Raw genomic sequence first — 18,189 nt, 5'->3', positions numbered from 1 at the left:
GAACAAACAGAACATGTAATAAAAAAAGGGGCAGAAGGATGACAAAAGTACTGAATAAAGAAAGGAGTCAACAAGACACAGTGAATACAAAGGAATAGAGGAAATGTAAGAGCACAGGAAATCAAAAAGCAAAAATAAGGCGAGAAATTAAGAGAGACCATGAGATAAATGAAGACAAATTTGCTTTAAAGGTGGCACGACATGAATCCCTTTGTAACATCATAGCAGAGTATAGAAATAAAACAGAGAATCATGATATTTATTCAAATTACCACTGTCTTCTGTTTTCTTATCAATCAAGAATGCAAAAGATGTAGCATTACTTTTTTCTGCGTTTCTTGGCAAGCAGGCTAAAGTGCCCCAGGAAAGCTCCTGGGAAGTTTATGAGGCTCATCAGCTCTTCCCTCAGCTGCAAGTGACCACTCTCCTGCAGGACAGACAGGGAGTGACTCACGTACTCCTCACCTGGTAACAAAAGAAACTCATTAGCATCAGAACTCATCACCACCATTATCACTAACATCTTCACCAACATCACCTCAGAAAGATCTCATAAACAGCTCACCACAACTCATCACTACCATCAACATCTTTACTGACACCACCTCCACCACAAGCAAATCACTATCATCACAACCCTTCACCATCACTATCTTCACCAACATCACCTCTTTCACAAGAAACTCATCAATCACCACCACCACCACGATACAAGTGCCACACACTGGTAACACCACTGTCTCCTGTAACCTGCAAGTGGTGGGTGATAGGACGGTGACAGTCCTGCAGTAACCACAACACAGCCAATACTCACTGTAGTTAAATATGAAAGCAGCAAACACATGATGGAAGAGGACCCTGGCCTGCTCCAAGGGCAGGGTGGCTGGAGGTTCCTTCCACACAAAATGTTTCCACAGAGGCACCACCATCATAGACAGTCTATGTATCCTATTCCTGGTGTTTCTGCAGGCCAAGCAGGACCAACATCTGCACAGGGGAGCTACAGTTAACTTTACTATGCATTTTTGTTACTAGTAAACAAGTAAAACAATAAGCTATAAGTGAATATGCTAAGGACCGTTTCAGTGATCCCGCCAATACCCATCATAATTTGTACATGGCATGTCTGTGACTTGTATTTGTCTGGATACTGCATGTCTGAAGTTTTATCATTTACTGGACACTGGTACAAAAATATTACTGTACAATATTACTTACCTGTATAACAAATTCTACGACACATTTCTTCTATGACATTTCTGTTACAAATGTATTACAATTTTTTATATATAGAGGGGGACTTTATACTATATGAAAATCTCTCAAGAGCACCCCACTCACCTTGTTTTGAATAGTGTATGCTACAGGACATTTCACTCAGGATGGCCAGAGAACTCCTTGAAATATGATTATTGTGCAATAATGATGCTAAACTAGGCAGAGGAGGATATTAATTAGATTTAGGAAAAGCAAATAGGGAACAGGCAGATCCTTAGAGGACTAAGTAGTGATCTGAGGCCAATCAGCAGCCGCCAGACAAATGCACACCAAGCTGGTAGCCATGCCACTATTTTTGCTCTCTTAGGCTCTGACACGCAGCAAGTAAAGAAGTACACTCTGCTTTTCCCAAGAACTTCACTCCAGATGTCCAGAAAAGGCAGGAACGATGAGTGTGACCACATTGTAGTGACTACACGCCCCTTAGGAGTGACCAACAGAAAGGTGACACACAACATTCCCTGTAGGTTCTGTTGTGGTGCCCTGAAGCTTCGAAGCAAGTCAGCACCATAAAGCTCTGTTTTGGCTCCATAATGCACCACCGCAAGGAGGCCACATCACTGCAGCCACATCAGCAGAGGATATATAAGGAGGTGGAACTGTGGTAGCAAGTGACCCCCGGTTACCTACACACTGCAGCTTAGGCTGTGCCACTCCTTGACTTGCCTCTCCATGCCTCAGTTAGTCTCACCCTGTGGTGCCTGCTTCCAAGCTGGGTACCAACGCGTTGGATCAACTACAACTCAAGTGTGATGTGCCGCTGTTCACCAGACTACTGCCTCACCACACACATCCCCAAGTCTCATTGCAGTGCAGAAGCGGATACTTTGGAGTAAATGGATTTTGTGAATACGTTCTGTGGTGAAGGGTATTTTCTTGCACATTAAAGGGCTATAGCTTACCGTCCACAAGCTAACGGTATGGTTGAACGTTTTCTTCACCACCTCAAAGATGCCCTGAAAACTCAACCTCACCCGTACTGTTGGGCTGATTCTTTACTACTTGTGATGCTTATGGTGATCATAAACCCTTAACATTTGCTATGACATGCCCTTCAGACACCTACACTCCAAGAGTGCAGTGATAGCTCTCATATATCTCTTTTGAATTCACAAATGACATTCGTCACATAAGGGAGTCGAGAATCCTGTGGCCAATGTTCTCTCACGCTCCATCGCTACCATGTCTCAATACCTGCTGCTTGAGTACCAACAAATCGCTATCGTGCAAGAGACTGACGACGAGCTTGCTGAGTTTATAAGAAATCCCATGTCTTTACAGCTTCATTCCTTCCAGGTTCCTGGTACATCCCTTCAGTTGTGGTGTGATATGTCGGGAGGAGAAGCAAGACCGTTCATTCCAAGATCTCATTGACAATTTCCAACCACTTTCACAACCTGAGTCATCCTGGAGTCAAAGCCATGCAATGACTCTTAACTCGGTCTGTGGTGTAGCCTCGGATTTGCGCAGACATTCACTCCTGGACCCAGCAATGTATCTCCTGTCAGGCATCAAAGGTTCATCGTCATGTGAAAGCTCCATTGCAACCCTATCCTTTACCAAGATGTATGTAGGTTTCAGATGGTCCATGTGGATATTCTAGGTCCTTGGCCTCTGTCTAGAGGACACAAGTATTTGCTAACTTGCACTGATCGTTTCACCAGATGGACTACAGCAACTCCAATGTCTGACATCTCTGCAGAATTGACAGCTTCAGCATTTCTCTCAGGATGGGTCTCTCACTTTGGCGCACCTAACAGTCATCATTGACTGTGGTGCCCAGTTTGAATCCCACCTATGGCAGGAGCTGATGTTGTTTCTAGACACAACTCATAATCACATGACTGCTTACCATCCACAAGCTAACATTATAATTGAACATTTTCACCGCCACCTCAAGGATGCCCTGAAACTCAACCTCACCCATACCATTGGGATGACTTTTTACTGCTTGTGATGCTCACCCTTCATACCACAACTAAGGAAGATTTGCAAGCAAGTCCAGCAGAACTTACCTTCAGCCAGACCCCACGCTTAACAGGGCAGTTCTCTGCAACAATGAACAAAGAGGATAGTAATGACAAGTACGCATTTCTGGACTCTCTCTGTCAGATCACTTCAAAGATGTTCCCTACTCCACCTCGCCAGCTTACAAAACAAGAGTCTTACATCCCACGGGATCTGCAGGAAGCAGAGTACATGTGGATACGACACGACGCCAGACGCCGTCCCCTTGACTGCCCTTATGACAGTCCCTGAAAGATTATTTCAAGGCATAAAAAGTATTTTATCGTGAGTCGGGGAAGCAATCAGGAAAATATCTCAGTGGATTAACTAAAACCTGCTAGGATACCACGTGATTTCTCTCCTAGACGTGTCCTTCACAATAAGGCACCACAACCACTTCCTTATCTCTCTCATCACACCTTGCCTACCACTCAATCTCAATATCCACAAACTCCTGGTTACATTTACATCCCCAATCCTCCTAATTCTCAAAATTACTCAGAGATGACAAGTGATGATGAATTAGCTTCCCCAGAATTTCTATGACAAAGAACAACAACCAGGAGTGGGAGGTTCTCAACCACCAGAGGTATGCATCATTAATCACTGCGCCTTCTTGTGACCACATTTTTCACAGATCGACATGCTACCAAGTAGATTTGCTCAAGAGGGGGAGTATTTTGGTGCCCCAAAGCTTCGAAGCAAGTCACCATTACAAAGCTCCCTCTTGGCTCCATTAAGCACCACCGCAAGGAGGCCACGTCACTACAGCCAAATCAGGATACATAGGGAGGTGGAACTGTGGCAGCAGGCAACCCCCAACTACCTACACACTGCAGCTTAGGCTGTGCCTCTCCTCTTCTCTCCTCTCCTGACTTGCCTCGCCACACCTCGGTTACAGTTAGCCTCACCCTGTGCTGCCTGCTTCCGCACTGGGTACCAATGTATTGGATCGACTTCAACTCAAGTCTGACGTATCACTGTTTACCAGACTGCTGCCTCACCATGCCCATCCCTACGTTTCGTTGCAGTGCAGAAGTGGATACTTTGGAGTGAACTGTTAATTGTGAATACATTCTGTGGTGAAGGGTATTTTCTTGCATATTAAAAGGCTATAGCACTGTGTGTGTGTTTAAGTATAAGTGCCTGCTATGAGATACAACAATGTTAATGAGGGACCAGGTGGACCAGGAGGGACAAGCAGTGGGACAAGGTGAAGCCGGGTCATCCTGCAGGGAAGCAAGGTGACCCCTGCGATGATATAGACACCAAAAGACTGTGGGGAACCATCAGGGCTACCTGTGGGCCTTCCCTGATGCAATCACCACTCCTCCCACAGCATCTTCACTACTAGCGAGTCCACGTGGTAGTGTGGTCAGCTCACCAGACACGTAGACCCTGACCTGCCCAAGGAACTGCATGGACTTTCACTCAACATAGAGAGAGATCAGCACTCCAGGATCTGTAACATTTAATTAGTTAGCTAGGTGGTGCAACCCCAAAGATCTTAATGGATAGGAATCCTCCTCAATGTTTTTTTTTTTTTTGTGTGTGTGTTATCTTGATTTTGTGATCTTGAGAGTGTCTTAGCAAAAGTATTTATTTCTTCATTAACTTTTTCACTTAAGCCAGTAACTGATTGTTTTTTTTCTTTTGCTCAACTCTTAGGAACACTTCATTCTTCAAATTACACCAGTAAGATATACACATATAAGTTTTTTTGTTTTCTGGGATGGATGGATGGATGCATAGATGGATAGATGGATGGATGGATGGATGGATGGATGGATGGATGGATGGATGGATGAATGAATGAATGAATGAATGAATGAATGAATGAATGAATGAATGAATGTATGGATGGAGGGAGAAAAGCAGGTCAGGTAAGGAGAGCGGGAATGGGAAAGAAAGTGTGTGTGTGTGTGTGTGTGTGTGTGTGTGTGTGTGTGTGTGTGTGTGTGTGTGTGTGTGTGTGTGTGTGTGTGTGTGTGTGTGTGTGTGTGTGTGTGTGTGTGTGTGTGTGTGTGTGTGTGTGTGTGTGTGTGTGTGTGTGTGTGTGTGTGTGTGTGTGTGTGTGTGTGTGTGTGTGTGTGTGTGTGTGTGTGTGTGTGTGTGTGTGTGTGTGTGTGTGTGTGTGTGTGTGTGTGTGTGTGTGTGTGTGTGTGTGTGTGTGTGTGTGTGTGTGTGTGTGTGTGTGTGTGTGTGTGTGTGTGTGTGTGTGTGTGTGTGTGTGTGTGTGTGTGTGTGTGTGTGTGTGTGTGTGTGTGTGTGTGTGTGTGTGTGTGTGTGTGTGTGTGTGTGTGTGTGTGTGTGTGTGTGTGTGTGTGTGTGTGTGTGTGTGTGTGTGTGTGTGTGTGTGTGTGTGTGTGTGTGTGTGTGTGTGTGTGTGTGTGTGTGTGTGTGTGTGTGTGTGTGTGTGTGTGTGTGTGTGTGTGTGTGTGTGTGTGTGTGTGTGTGTGTGTGTGTGTGTGTGTGTGTGTGTGTGTGTGTGTGTGTGTGTGTGTGTGTGTGTGTGTGTGTGTGTGTGTGTGTGTGTGTGTGTGTGTGTGTGTGTGTGTGTGTGTGTGTGTGTGTGTGTGTGTGTGTGTGTGTGTGTGTGTGTGTGTGTGTGTGTGTGTGTGTGTGTGTGTGTGTGTGTGTGTGTGTGTGTGTGTGTGTGTGTGTGTGTGTGTGTGTGTGTGTGTGTGTGTGTGTGTGTGTGTGTGTGTGTGTGTGTGTGTGTGTGTGTGTGTGTGTGTGTGTGTGTGTGTGTGTGTGTGTGTGTGTGTGTGTGTGTGTGTGTGTGTGTGTGTGTGTGTGTGTGTGTGTGTGTGTGTGTGTGTGTGTGTGTGTGTGTGTGTGTGTGTGTGTGTGTGTGTGTGTGTGTGTGTGTGTGTGTGTGTGTGTGTGTGTGTGTGTGTGTGTGTGTGTGTGTGTGTGTGTGTGTGTGTGTGTGTGTGTGTGTGTGAGAGAGAGAGAGAGAGAGAGAGAGAGAGAGAGAGAGAGAGAGAGAGAGAGAGAGAGAGAGAGAGAGAGAGAGAGAGAGAGAGAGAGAGAGAGAGAGAGAGAGAGAGAGAGAGAGAATCACACACATGCAGTTTTGATGTGATGGTAGTAATTAACAGGTAGTGCTGCATCACACCAGATGTGAGGATAAAAACACTATTTTAGGGATTTTGTCACCCATTCTCTTCCTATTATTCATCAATGATCTTCTAAACCAAACTTCTTTTCCTATTTACTCCTACATTCATGATAACATCCTGCACTTTTCCACATCTTTTTTGTAGAAGTCCAACTCTTCAGGAGGTAAACAGCTCATGCAGGGAAGCCACAGAATGCTTAACTTTGGATCTCTCTAAAATTTGACTGAGGCAGAGCAAATTTAGTATTGTTCTATGCCTCAAAAACTCAATTTCTCCATTTATCAACTTTCCAGACAATTATCCCTTCTTTTCCAATGACACTCAACTGTCCCACTCTTTTTCACTGGACACCCTCGGTCTATCCTTTACTTATAATCTAAACCGGAAACTTCAAATCTCATCTCTAGCTAAAACAGCTTCTATGAAGTTAGGCATTCTGAGACATCTCTACCAGTTTTTCTCACCCTTCCAGCTGCTAACTCTGTACAAGAGCCTTATCCGTCCATGTATGGAGTATGCTTCACATGTCTGGGGGAGTTCCACACATACCACTCTTCTAGACAGGGTGGAATCAAAAGCTTTTCATCTCATCAACTCCTCTCCTCTAACTGACTGTCTTCAGCCTCTTCCTCATCACCACAATGTTGTATCTCTTGCTATCTTCAACTGATATTTTCAAGCTAACAACTCTTCTGATTTAGCTAACTACATGCCTCCCCTCCTCCCGCGGCCTTGCTGCAAAAGACTTTCTTCTTTTTCTTACTCCTATTCTGTCCACCTGTCTAATGGAAGAGTTAACCAGTATTCTCAATCATTCATCCCTTTCTCTGGTAAACTCTGGAACTCCCTGCCTGGTTCTGTATTTCCACCTTCCTATGACTTGAGCTCCTTCAAGAGGGAGGTTTCAAGACACTTATCCTTCAATTTTTGACCCTATTCAGGGATTGGCATCTCAGTGGGTCTTTTTTATTGGATTTTTGTTGCCCTTGGCTGGTGTCCCTCCTTTGTTAAAAAAAATAGGATGGGACCAGGTGCCAATTAGACCCAAGCATGATAATAAACACTGGTTTACTTTTGGCTGTCATTTTTTTTCCTATGATTTGTAAAATTTTATTGAAAAAACCAACACATGCAATGATACACTCCTTGGAAGAAAACATCTCATATCTCAAAACTTGTATTTTCCACATTTCAAGTGCAATTTCACCACTGACTTACAAGACAATGCAGATGTAAAGGTATCTCTGGAAAGGGGAAGAAAGGCTTTTTTCCCCAAGAACAGATTAAAGAAAAAAAGTTGTTCATATTGTGGGAAATTTTCTTTGCCAAAATAGAACATTTTTGTCATTGATGTCACTGTTTGTCTTATTTCTGTGTGAAATGTCTTATCGAAAATCCATTTTTAAGGGAAATGAGGAAATGTGTATGTGTATTATAGAGAATGATTTTTGAAGCAGTTGGTTGAAAAACAATTGAGAAATTCAAGTGATAATGATGCCATTTTTTTACATTTTGAGTGTCAAATATATTTTTCTCCAAAACTAATGAGCAGATCTCAATGAAAATTAAGGGTTTCATGCTCTACATACTAAGATACATGCACACAAAAAATCATGTGTATTGGAAAAAATTAATGTCACCTCTAAGAGTAACAAGCATCCACTCCCCTCAAGTAACTAGAGTGGCTTTCACCTACATGGACATGGATACAATGAAAAAAATAAATACAACCATGATATGCCCCAATCTGGAGTATGTTGCAGTCGCTTGGTCTCCACATAGGTAGAAGAATACAAGGAAATTGGAAACAACACAGAGGACAGAAACGAAGAGGGTGCCAGAATTGATGGAAAAGACTTAGGAAGAGTGACTGGAAGAAACAAGATTAGTAACATTAGAAGAGAGAAGAGAAAGGGGAGACTTAATAACAATGTACAAATTAATAAACTGTATGAAAAAGGCCGACAGGCAAGTTTTGGAGATGCATATGGATGAGGGAACAAGATGTACGAGAGGACATACAAAAAAACATTAAGAAGAGTAAATATCTCAGTGACATCAAGAAATATAGTTTCCTGTATTGAAGCATTGACCTCTGGAATAGATTAAGTGAGGAGGCGGTTACAGCTGTCAGTGTGAGCCAATTTAAAAAGAAATTGGATAACTGCAGATATGGAGACGGGACAAATGAGCTTTAGCTTGTACCCTGTACAATACAACTAGGTAAATACAAGGAAAATACAACTAAGTAAATACCCACAAATAAATAAATAAGTAAATAAATAAATAGTAAAACAGAAAATGCTGTAAGTAAAGGATAGTAAATAGGAATAACAGTGCCTGCCTTGGAGGAATGTTAGTGTGGTGTCCAGACAGTATAGGGATGAGGGGGTAAGCCAGCAGACCACTGTGTTACTGAAAGCCTACCTGGTTAATGCCTTCCCACACTGATGGATGGCACCAACAACATACTATTTCTATAACTTTTTTTAATGCACAAGGCAGACACACCAGGGCCAGGAACAAATTCAGAAAAGAGAAAAAGCCCATTAATTCTCTCCCAAAAAAGGAAGAGGAAAGAATTGCAAATTCAGATTCATAGACCTGGTGACAGCCAAACTGAGCACTTCACTTCTCTTGTGACAACAAAAGATGACTTGTACACATAACCTGGCCTCATGAAATGGTGAAGTCTGGAATGCTGATGACTTCCACATTGGAAATCAAAAACAAGTGAAATCCCCAAGAAAAAAATCATTAACCCTCTCACTGCTGCGTAATTTTTACCATAATTACTAATAACTTTTATATGCTACAGTCTATTAAATAGTTCTGTGGCCAAGAGGAGTCAAGTGAACAAAGGATGACCACAAGCACAAAAGAGTTAACTAGCCACTCAAAAGACTGCAAGAAAAGTAAGCCTGCAAGACACGTACCGGACCCAGGCCTGGTAAAATTTGGTCAACACCTGCGTCAGCTTCTGCCACGGCTGCAGGTCCCAGGTGTAGGTTGAGTAGTCCAGCATTGCCACAAGCAGCATCAGGCACCTCATCAGCACCTCCACCTTCCCTGCTGCAGGTGAACTCACTGTTATTCTAACACTGGTACCCCATCAGCTCCATGTCTGTGCTCATGGATTCACACACACACACACACACACAATAAATAAATAAATAAATAAATAAATAAATAAATAAATAAATAAAATATATACAATAAGTAAATAAATAAATAAATAAATAAATAAATAAAATATATAAGTAAATAAGTAAAAATAAAAACTTACTTTATTATAGTACACATGAAAATACAATAAACTATACATTACATAACACAATGAACATTGGTCTACACACACACACACACACCATCTCAACTGCCTGAACACTCCATTATTGCTCTTCACATTCTTTTCACTCAGAAGATAACCTTTACTACCATAGGCGTCTTCTTCAGTTCATATAAGGGCTTAGATTTTTAGCCCCTTGGAGTTCCACCCAGTTGACCACTGAAGAACAGACCAGCAGAGTTGCCTGGTGTGTTACCCAAGGAAAAAAAGTGTCATACAGTTCATTGGCAATGTGTCCCTCACAGAGACTGGAACAGCCTTAACTACTCACTCATTGAAATTTATGCTATTCAGAAGTGAATAGCTAGTCTTCTAGGCCTTGTGATATTGTCAGTTTAATGAAAGTAACTGCATGGGTCAATTCTTTGTTTTTTTTTTCTTTTTTTCTGATTGAAGGAAAGAGACAGGTAGACACACTGGTTATTCTTGTTTAATGGTTGTTACATTTAAAGAACAGGCATACAGTAATAAGACATTCTGGGTCAAAATGATGCCTGATGTTGGCCAAATATGACTACTAAAACTTGATGCATGGTAATGTACATACAGCAGTTATGAAATGCAATGTCAAAGCATCTCCTTGCTGTTTTTTCACACTATTTCCATGTTTTAGGTGTGTTCATCTCTTAGGTATCCCTATTTATTATCCTGGTCTGTCTAGACAGACTACAAATATTATAATAATATAATGAACTATGTTCTATTATTATCAATTATGAAGCAAGGGGAAACTGTGATGCAGGGAGCAGGTTTAGCACCTCTCCAGGTCACAGATCATTCAGAGGTGAGAGCAAGATCCCCTGCCCTGGTACTCAGATTCCGCCATGTTCTATCCTGTGTATCGCTTCTTCAGACCTGTCTTCATCACATGTGCAAATACTAGCCACTCTGAAGAGTATCTTAGCGTGAACTGGTTGTATCAGTCATGACCTCACACTGCACTATGGCATTGTACCTGAACACAATGATGCATTGGGAGTCATGGGCCAAGACAGGAAGGCCATTCAGACACCTTTACCTGCCCTGCCAGAAAGCTGCATGCTGCTGGAAGGCTTGACTGTTCCAAGCTCATTGTAAGCAAATGATACTGTTCACTTCAATTAGAAGCAATTCACGCTACACAGTTTTATTAATGGTTTTCTCTCATGACTGACTTGTATGCAGATAATTCTGTATGTTTGAGATTATATCTAAAACAATACATGCACATCAGCTTGTCTTCACCTAATATGTTTACATCACTGCCTGTGAGTGGCTGTCTTTCACTCCACCCTGCTGCCCACCCACATTTCTTGCAAGCCCTTAGAAATCTTGTGGCCCAGGGTAGATATAAGGTTCGGAAGCTTCCAGGAGACCTGCTCGAAAGGCATGCGTCGGAAAATGACAGTTTCCAAGGCGCTTGTGAAGAACTGAAGAAGACGCCTTAAAACACATCATGCTTTAAAGAATATACCAACAAAAACAGAGCCATACTTAGGAATATCTGTAAAATGAATGTCTTGAGGCAAACAATATCTACAAATGTTCATAAGTGTAGCAAAAGGAAGCTGCACAGAACAGAGTATTCCTACCAAATGCCAAGAAACACCACAGCACTCACTTGTCTTCAGTGTGCAGGAGGCATTTGCAGGGCCTGGAGGACACTCATCACTGCTTTCCTGGCCAGTGTCACTCTCAGCACTCCTCATCCTCATCATGGCCCTCTCCTGTGCTGGCCCTCCATGCTCCACTGTGAGGCAAGGCACAAAGCTATCCATACACAGACAAACATGCAATACAGCTGCACTTCTTAGGAACTGACACTTTCAGGTTTACTGGCTTCTTGCAGCTTAAGTTCTATTCTTAATGACTACTAAACCATTTTTATTTCAAACCCCATTTTGATGACACTGCTGGATATTCAAATATAATACAAAGGTTTTAATCACACTCTATTTGAAAGAGAAGTGAAAGAAATAAAACACGAGCAAGTACAACATAAAAGCTCAATGGATGCAAATGCAAAATATTACTTCATTTTCCAGCACTGAAGAAGCACAAGCATAATTATAAGCTACATCCTATTTTTGGCAAGCCCATCAGTATACACTGGTTTATCCTTGCCCCTTAACCCTATTCCATGCAGCATGGGTTGAAAATTAACCACCCTAGTTGATTTTTTTCAAAATAAAACAAAATTCTAAGCAAGAGAGAGAGTTTTAAGAAATTATTCTTACTGTCAATCAAAATTTGATAAAAAATGACCATGTAAAAAAACATGCAAAAGAATCAGCCTAATTTATGATATTTTATACTTTTCTTTTGATCACTAAAAAACACAATATGACAACAGATGAAAATCAGTGATCAATGAGTTGACCATTTCTTTTGAATCAACTGACCTCACATCTCCTTTCAAACATTCTACAACACTGGATATTCCTGTAGCTTGCCTGGTAATACAAAATTATCATATTTACTTTTATCTAAACAGCTGGTCAAGGAATCAACTAACCTGTTTCTTACTAATGTCTTGTTATTTCTCTGTGGGAGCCACTCTTCATAATTATTATGAAGAGTGGCTCCTATGGAGAAATAGGAAGACATTAGTTAGAAACAGATTAGTTAGTTCAATGACCAGTTGTTTAAAGACGTGAGGTCAGTAAATTCAGAAGAAATGGCATGGGACTTGCTCAAATCTGATATGATTTCCAATATTGTGCACCATACTAATCAGAAAATTGCAATTTATCAGAGGCCGTCAAATAATGATAAACTCCCATCACACATCAGGGTAACAGATTGCATTGATTTTATTTATTTATTTTCTTGTATGCACATGGTTTATTATGCCAAAACAAATATTAAACACTTTTCAGGGAAGAATTTGGTTACCCTGTATTTGGTGCAGTAATGTCTGTGAATAGATTTGGATTTTTACATGCAAACCTAACTTTTGACAATGTTGATACCAGACATCAGAGATTGCTACATGACTGGTTTGCTGCAGTCAGGAATCTTTTTAAAAATTTTAATGACCATGCCTGTTCAGTGTTGGAACCAGCTGACTTCTCAACCACTGATTAAACTTTATATTCCTGTAGAAATCAAATAGGATTCAGGCAGTACAATAAGAGCAAACCTAAGTGATATGGCCTGTTGTATACATTTGTGAATGTGGTAAGAATTACATTCACCTTCAGGATGATAGTATACTCAGGTAGATCCTCTGGAGATCCTGGACCCCACTACATCTGTGGGTCACTTCCAACAGTGAAGATTCTTGTAAGTCAGATACAAGAATTTGTAGACCTTAGTGGTAGTCAAGACAGACTGTGTGCCAGCCTAGAGTTGTTTGAGTGGCTTCAAACACAAGGAATTGCTGGCATAGGTACAGTAGATCGCATAAGAAAAGGCATGTCACCAGAGATAAAAGCAGTCACTGAAAGGTAAGAGATCATACCAGGTGTACTGGACTAAAGATAATGAGGACATGACTGAATTATCATGTAGTACCCACCAAAAATAATGATAAGAAAAAAGTACTGCTTGTAAGTACAGTCCCCCTATAATATTAGGAATTACTAAGGATGACTGTGCAAGAAAGCCAGACAAATATAAATTGTATGATTTTACTGAGGAACTGACATAATAGATTAGAGAATAAATTTTTATACAGTGCACACTAAATCTTGCATATGGACAGTGAATGTCCTAGCATTATTTGCAGACAAAGCTTATTAGCCTACATTGTTATATAGATATATTATGTAGCCAGTGTAAATGTATATTTATTACACTTATTTGCTGACACAGGCTATTAGCCTGCAATGCTTTATAAATATAAATATAGTTTATGTAATTATATATCTATTATACTTTTCTTTGCTGACACAGGCTATTAGCCTGCAATGCTATATGGATATATTATACAGTTTATGTAATGGCTACAGATTTATTTCCTGACAGAAGCTGTTAGCCTGTAATGTTATATAGGTACACATCACTTAAGTAAAAGTACATTTATCATAAATTTATATGCTGACAAAAGGCTATTGGCCTGCAATGCTATATGGATATATCATATAGGTAAAGGTTTTATTATAGTTTTATTTGCTGAGAAGAGCATGTGGTATGTAGAGTGAACTTGTCTCCATACAGTAGAATTTCTGAATTCCATCTAACACTGCTAGTAACTTTGTGTGGATGTTCAGTTTCCACTGAGAAGGCTACTTCTTGCAATTACCTGACTTTTAGTAAATGGTGAATCAAGTCTTATTCAGTGGGATTTTCTCATACATTGGCCTGTCCTCTGTGCTCTTTAATAATCAGGGAATGGGATTCCTAGTTACAAAAATACTGTATAAAAATAAAAAATAAATAAAAAAAAAAATAAAAACATTTGACTTACAAAAAGCATCCATTTCAAAATTTACTTTGATATCCTAAGTGGCTTCAAATCACAACAGATTCTGGAAAATTGTAGAAGCAATCACTGGCTTTATCATCTCATATGAATTTCACTTGTTTTCCTTACAATCACGAATAATTACTTTAGAACTATAATTTTGCTGTCGCCTGTTTTGCATTACAATTCAACTACTAAATGAAACCACTTCCAAAAGGGTTGACTTTGGAGAAAGTGTTTGGTGGGATACATGTGAGTTGGGTCCCTGGCTCTGATCCTGGTAACATTTTTTTCAGTGTGGCTAAACCTCCCTTAGCTAAGTAAATAGGTATTGGTCCATTGCAAACACACAGTAATATTCATAACATCTACTAGTGGGTTCGTAATGCTCTCTCTCTCTCTCTCTCTCTCTCTCTCTCTCTCTCTCTCTCTCTCTCTCTCTCTCTCTCTCTCTCTCTCAAAATTATCTATCAAAATACTATAATAATAATAATAATAATAATAATAATAATAATAATAATAATAATAACAACAGCAATAGTAGTAATAATGTAATAATGTGTATTTATCTAGTTTATCTAGTTGTGGTTTATGAGAGGAGGAGTCTAAGCTTGTTATCCTGTCTCAATCTCTACTTTTATCCAGTTTTTCCTTAAAATAATGTATAGTTATTGCATTTACTACTTTTTGCAGCTCTTTCCAGATTCCTGCAGTCCTTTGCAAGAAACTGCTCTTCTTAATATCCCTCCACCTTTTTCCTATGCCCTCTTGTGCTTCTAAAGTCTTTCACCACCAAATCACCTCAGTCCAATTTTTCACAGCCCAACAAAATTCAGTATAAGGCAGTCAGGTCACCTCTCTCTCTCTCTCTCTCTCTTCTAAGGTGGGCAGTTTGTGCATGCATTTACCTAGTTGTATTGTACAAGGCAAGAGCCAAAGCTCATTTTGTCCCGTCTCCATAACCATATTTATCCAGTTTCTCTTTAAACATGTGTACACTATTTGCCACAACCCTCTTCCTTCAAATCATTCCAGATTTCAACGGTTCTATACAGGAAGCTGCATTTCTTGATGTCGCCTGAACATCCACTCTTCTTTATTTTCCTCCCATGCCCCCTTGTCTGTCTCTTTCCCTCCTCCATCTGTGGTACCAAGTTATTTCTGTCTATTCTTTCTATGTTGTTTACTATTTGTACAGTTATCATGTCTCCTCTTTCCCTTCTCTCTTGTAGTGTTGGTAAACCCATCTCTTCCAGTTTTTTTTTTATTGCTTAAGTGTTTCAATTCTGGTACCATCATTGTCGCTATCCTCTGTATTCTTTCCAGTTTCCATGTATGTTTTTCTATGTGGACCCAAACTACTGCTGCACATTCCAATTTAGGACATATCATGCTTGTTATAATTTTCTTCATCTCTTTATCTAAATAGGTGTGTGTGTGTGTGTGTGTGTGTGTGTGTGTGTGTGTGTGTGTGTGTGTGTGTGTGTGTGTGTGTGTGTTACATACTATAAAAATACAGGGTGCAACCCCAAGCTTCCACCTTAAATGAAAGGTGAAGCCACCACTCCCATCAGTGGATATTATCAACCTTCCATGGTGATATTTAGGAAAACTAAGCCTATCATGGTGTTCACAAAACATTGCTGCTTATCAAGAACATGATTGAATTACCAGTTCAATGGAAATAATTTCTCTTCTTGTCTCCCTGCACTCCACTGTTACACAGGCAAGCTTTATGTTACTGTCACTCGTCAGCACCTGTATATTTTTGTGTTGTTACATGTCATATGTCAATAACAATGTGCTGATTCTGAGACAGTGACATAATTCAATGCCAGCAACATCACAGAAACAACAGGGAGTTGAAGAAATGGAAAGAAAATGTTTACTCACTTTTATTTATTTATTTATTTATTTATTTTTCATATTTTACAAATAGTCTACTGTAACCAATTTATACTCAAGAGATGCAGCAATGTTTTTTTAACTTGAAAGTAGGTTCAGTTTTCCTAATCATCATCTGGTAGCTTGATGAAACCAGACATAACCATGTGATGTCCAGTTTCCTCTCTTTCTCTGCATATCATTCAAGGGTGGCTGCTGCGGCTGTTGCATAGTGTGCATGTGCGTGCGTGCATGTGTATGTGCAGAATATATCCATCTGATGTGAAACGCCAATAATAATAATGTGGAGAAAACATGTGACCAAGCAATGGTGTTAGGGAAAATTGTGGCCAACACTGCAAGTAATGATATGTACTATACTATAGGTATAGTATTGGAGGAGGCAGTAGACACCAGCCGAAATGATAATAACTCCCAGTGAGGTCTAAATCACTGTTCAAGGGGTGCTGTGAACTTATCATTAAACCCAGGTGTGACCTCACTGAATGTTTCCCTTTGTGTCTCACAACACAAGGCGGCAGTCACAGCCTGCCCTCTAAAGACAACTCTCTTCCTCCACACAAAACTACAAGCACCTAATAACACACACACCCTTCACTCAAAAATTTTAAAATCATCATGGCAACTCCTACACCAGCCTCGGAGTTCCCATCTGGGGAGGGAACCATAAATGTTCCCAGGTCGGACTGCCTTTCTGTCGATGACCCTAAGTGTCTTGACACCCCCCTCAACTTTTTCTTCATTAACTTCTGCAACATTCACAGTCTAAGATCTAATTTTCAATCTGTAGAACACCACCCCTCCTCTTCTAAACCTCATCTTCTTTTCCTCACTGAAACTCAGGTGTCTGAGGCAACTGACAGTAGCCCCTTTTCTGTTCCCTCCTACTTTCTCTATCCTCATTTTCGATCCAAAGCTGGATGCTGCGTTTATGTGTGCAATGACTTAACCTGCTCTCGTGCCCACGCTCTTGAGTCTCCCGAGTTTTCCACCATCTGGCTACGACTACAGAGTTGCTCTCAAACTAAATTTATCTGTGCTGTATACCTCTCACCTAACTCCTCTGACTATAAGAAATTCTTTGACTACTTAACTTCCAAAGTGGAGCACATCTGACCCTCTTCCCTTTTGCAGAGATCTCCATTCTTGGAGACTTCAAAGTTCACCACCAGCTTTGGCTTTCCTCTCCATTCACTGACCATCCTGGTGAACTAGCCTACAACTTTGCTATCCTCCATGACCAAGAGCAATTGGTGCAACACCCTACTCGTATTCCTGACCGTCTTGGAGATACGCCCAACATTCTTGACCTTTTCCTGACCTCTAATCCTTCTGCTTATGCTGTCACCCTTTCTTCTCCGTTGGGCTCCTCCGATCATAATCTCGTATCTTTATCTTGTTCTATCGCTCCAATCCCTCCTCAGGATCCCCCTAAGCGAAGGCGCCTCTGGCATTTTGCCTGTGCTAGTTGGGGGGACCTGAGGAGGTATTTTGCTGATATTCCTTGGAATGACTACTGCTTCCGTGTCAGAGACCCATCTTTGTGTGCTGAGCGCATAACAGAGGTGATAGTGTCTGGCATGGAGGCATACATTCCTCACTCTTTTTCTCGTCCTAAACCTTCTAAACCTTGGTTTGACACAGCTTGTTCTCATGCTATACATGATAGAGAGATGGCCCACAAAAGGTACTTAAGCCTTCCATCACCAGAATCTCATGCACTTTATATTTCTGCCTGGAACCATGCCAAGTCTGTTCTCCAACTAGCTAAAAACTCCTTCATTAACAGAAAATGTCAAAACTTTTCAAGATCTAACTCCCCTCGTGATTTCTGGCATCTAGCCAAAAATATCTCCAATAACTTTGCTTCTTCTTTCCCTCCTCTATTTCAACCAGATGGCACCACTGCTATCACATCTATTTCTAAAGCTGAACTCTTTGCTCAAACCTTTGCTAAAAACTCTACCTTGGACGATTCTGGGCTTGTTCCTCCCTTTCCTCCACCCTCTGACTACTTCATGCCACCTATTAAAATTCTTCGCAATGATGTTTTCCATGCCCTCGCTAGCCTAAACCTTCGGAAGGCTTATGGACCTGATGGGGTCCCTCCTATTGTTCTCCGAAACCGTGCCTCCATG

At 40.9% G+C, this 18,189-nt stretch overlaps 1 protein-coding gene across 2 annotated transcripts in view; it reads right to left on the bottom strand.

Annotated features, from left to right (window-relative positions):
* LOC135091623 (uncharacterized) overlaps window positions 1–18,189 on the bottom strand; it is a 74,509-nt gene that overhangs the window by 8,898 nt on the left and 47,422 nt on the right. For both annotated transcript variants that reach the window (XM_063989390.1, XM_063989391.1), the window contains exons 9-12: window positions 11,360–11,488; window positions 9,347–9,482; window positions 815–987; window positions 324–465 (exon numbers count right to left, since the gene is read on the bottom strand). In XM_063989390.1, coding sequence (XP_063845460.1) covers window positions 324–465; window positions 815–987; window positions 9,347–9,482; window positions 11,360–11,488 — 580 coding nt within the window. The remainder of the gene's footprint in view (window positions 1–323; window positions 466–814; window positions 988–9,346; window positions 9,483–11,359; window positions 11,489–18,189) is intronic.

This window comes from Scylla paramamosain, chromosome 38 (assembly GCF_035594125.1).
Source record: "Scylla paramamosain isolate STU-SP2022 chromosome 38, ASM3559412v1, whole genome shotgun sequence".
Lineage (NCBI taxonomy): Eukaryota > Metazoa > Arthropoda > Malacostraca > Decapoda > Portunidae > Scylla > Scylla paramamosain.
Note: the sequence above shows the minus strand (reverse complement) of the source record. Positions and strands in the feature narration are given on the sequence as shown.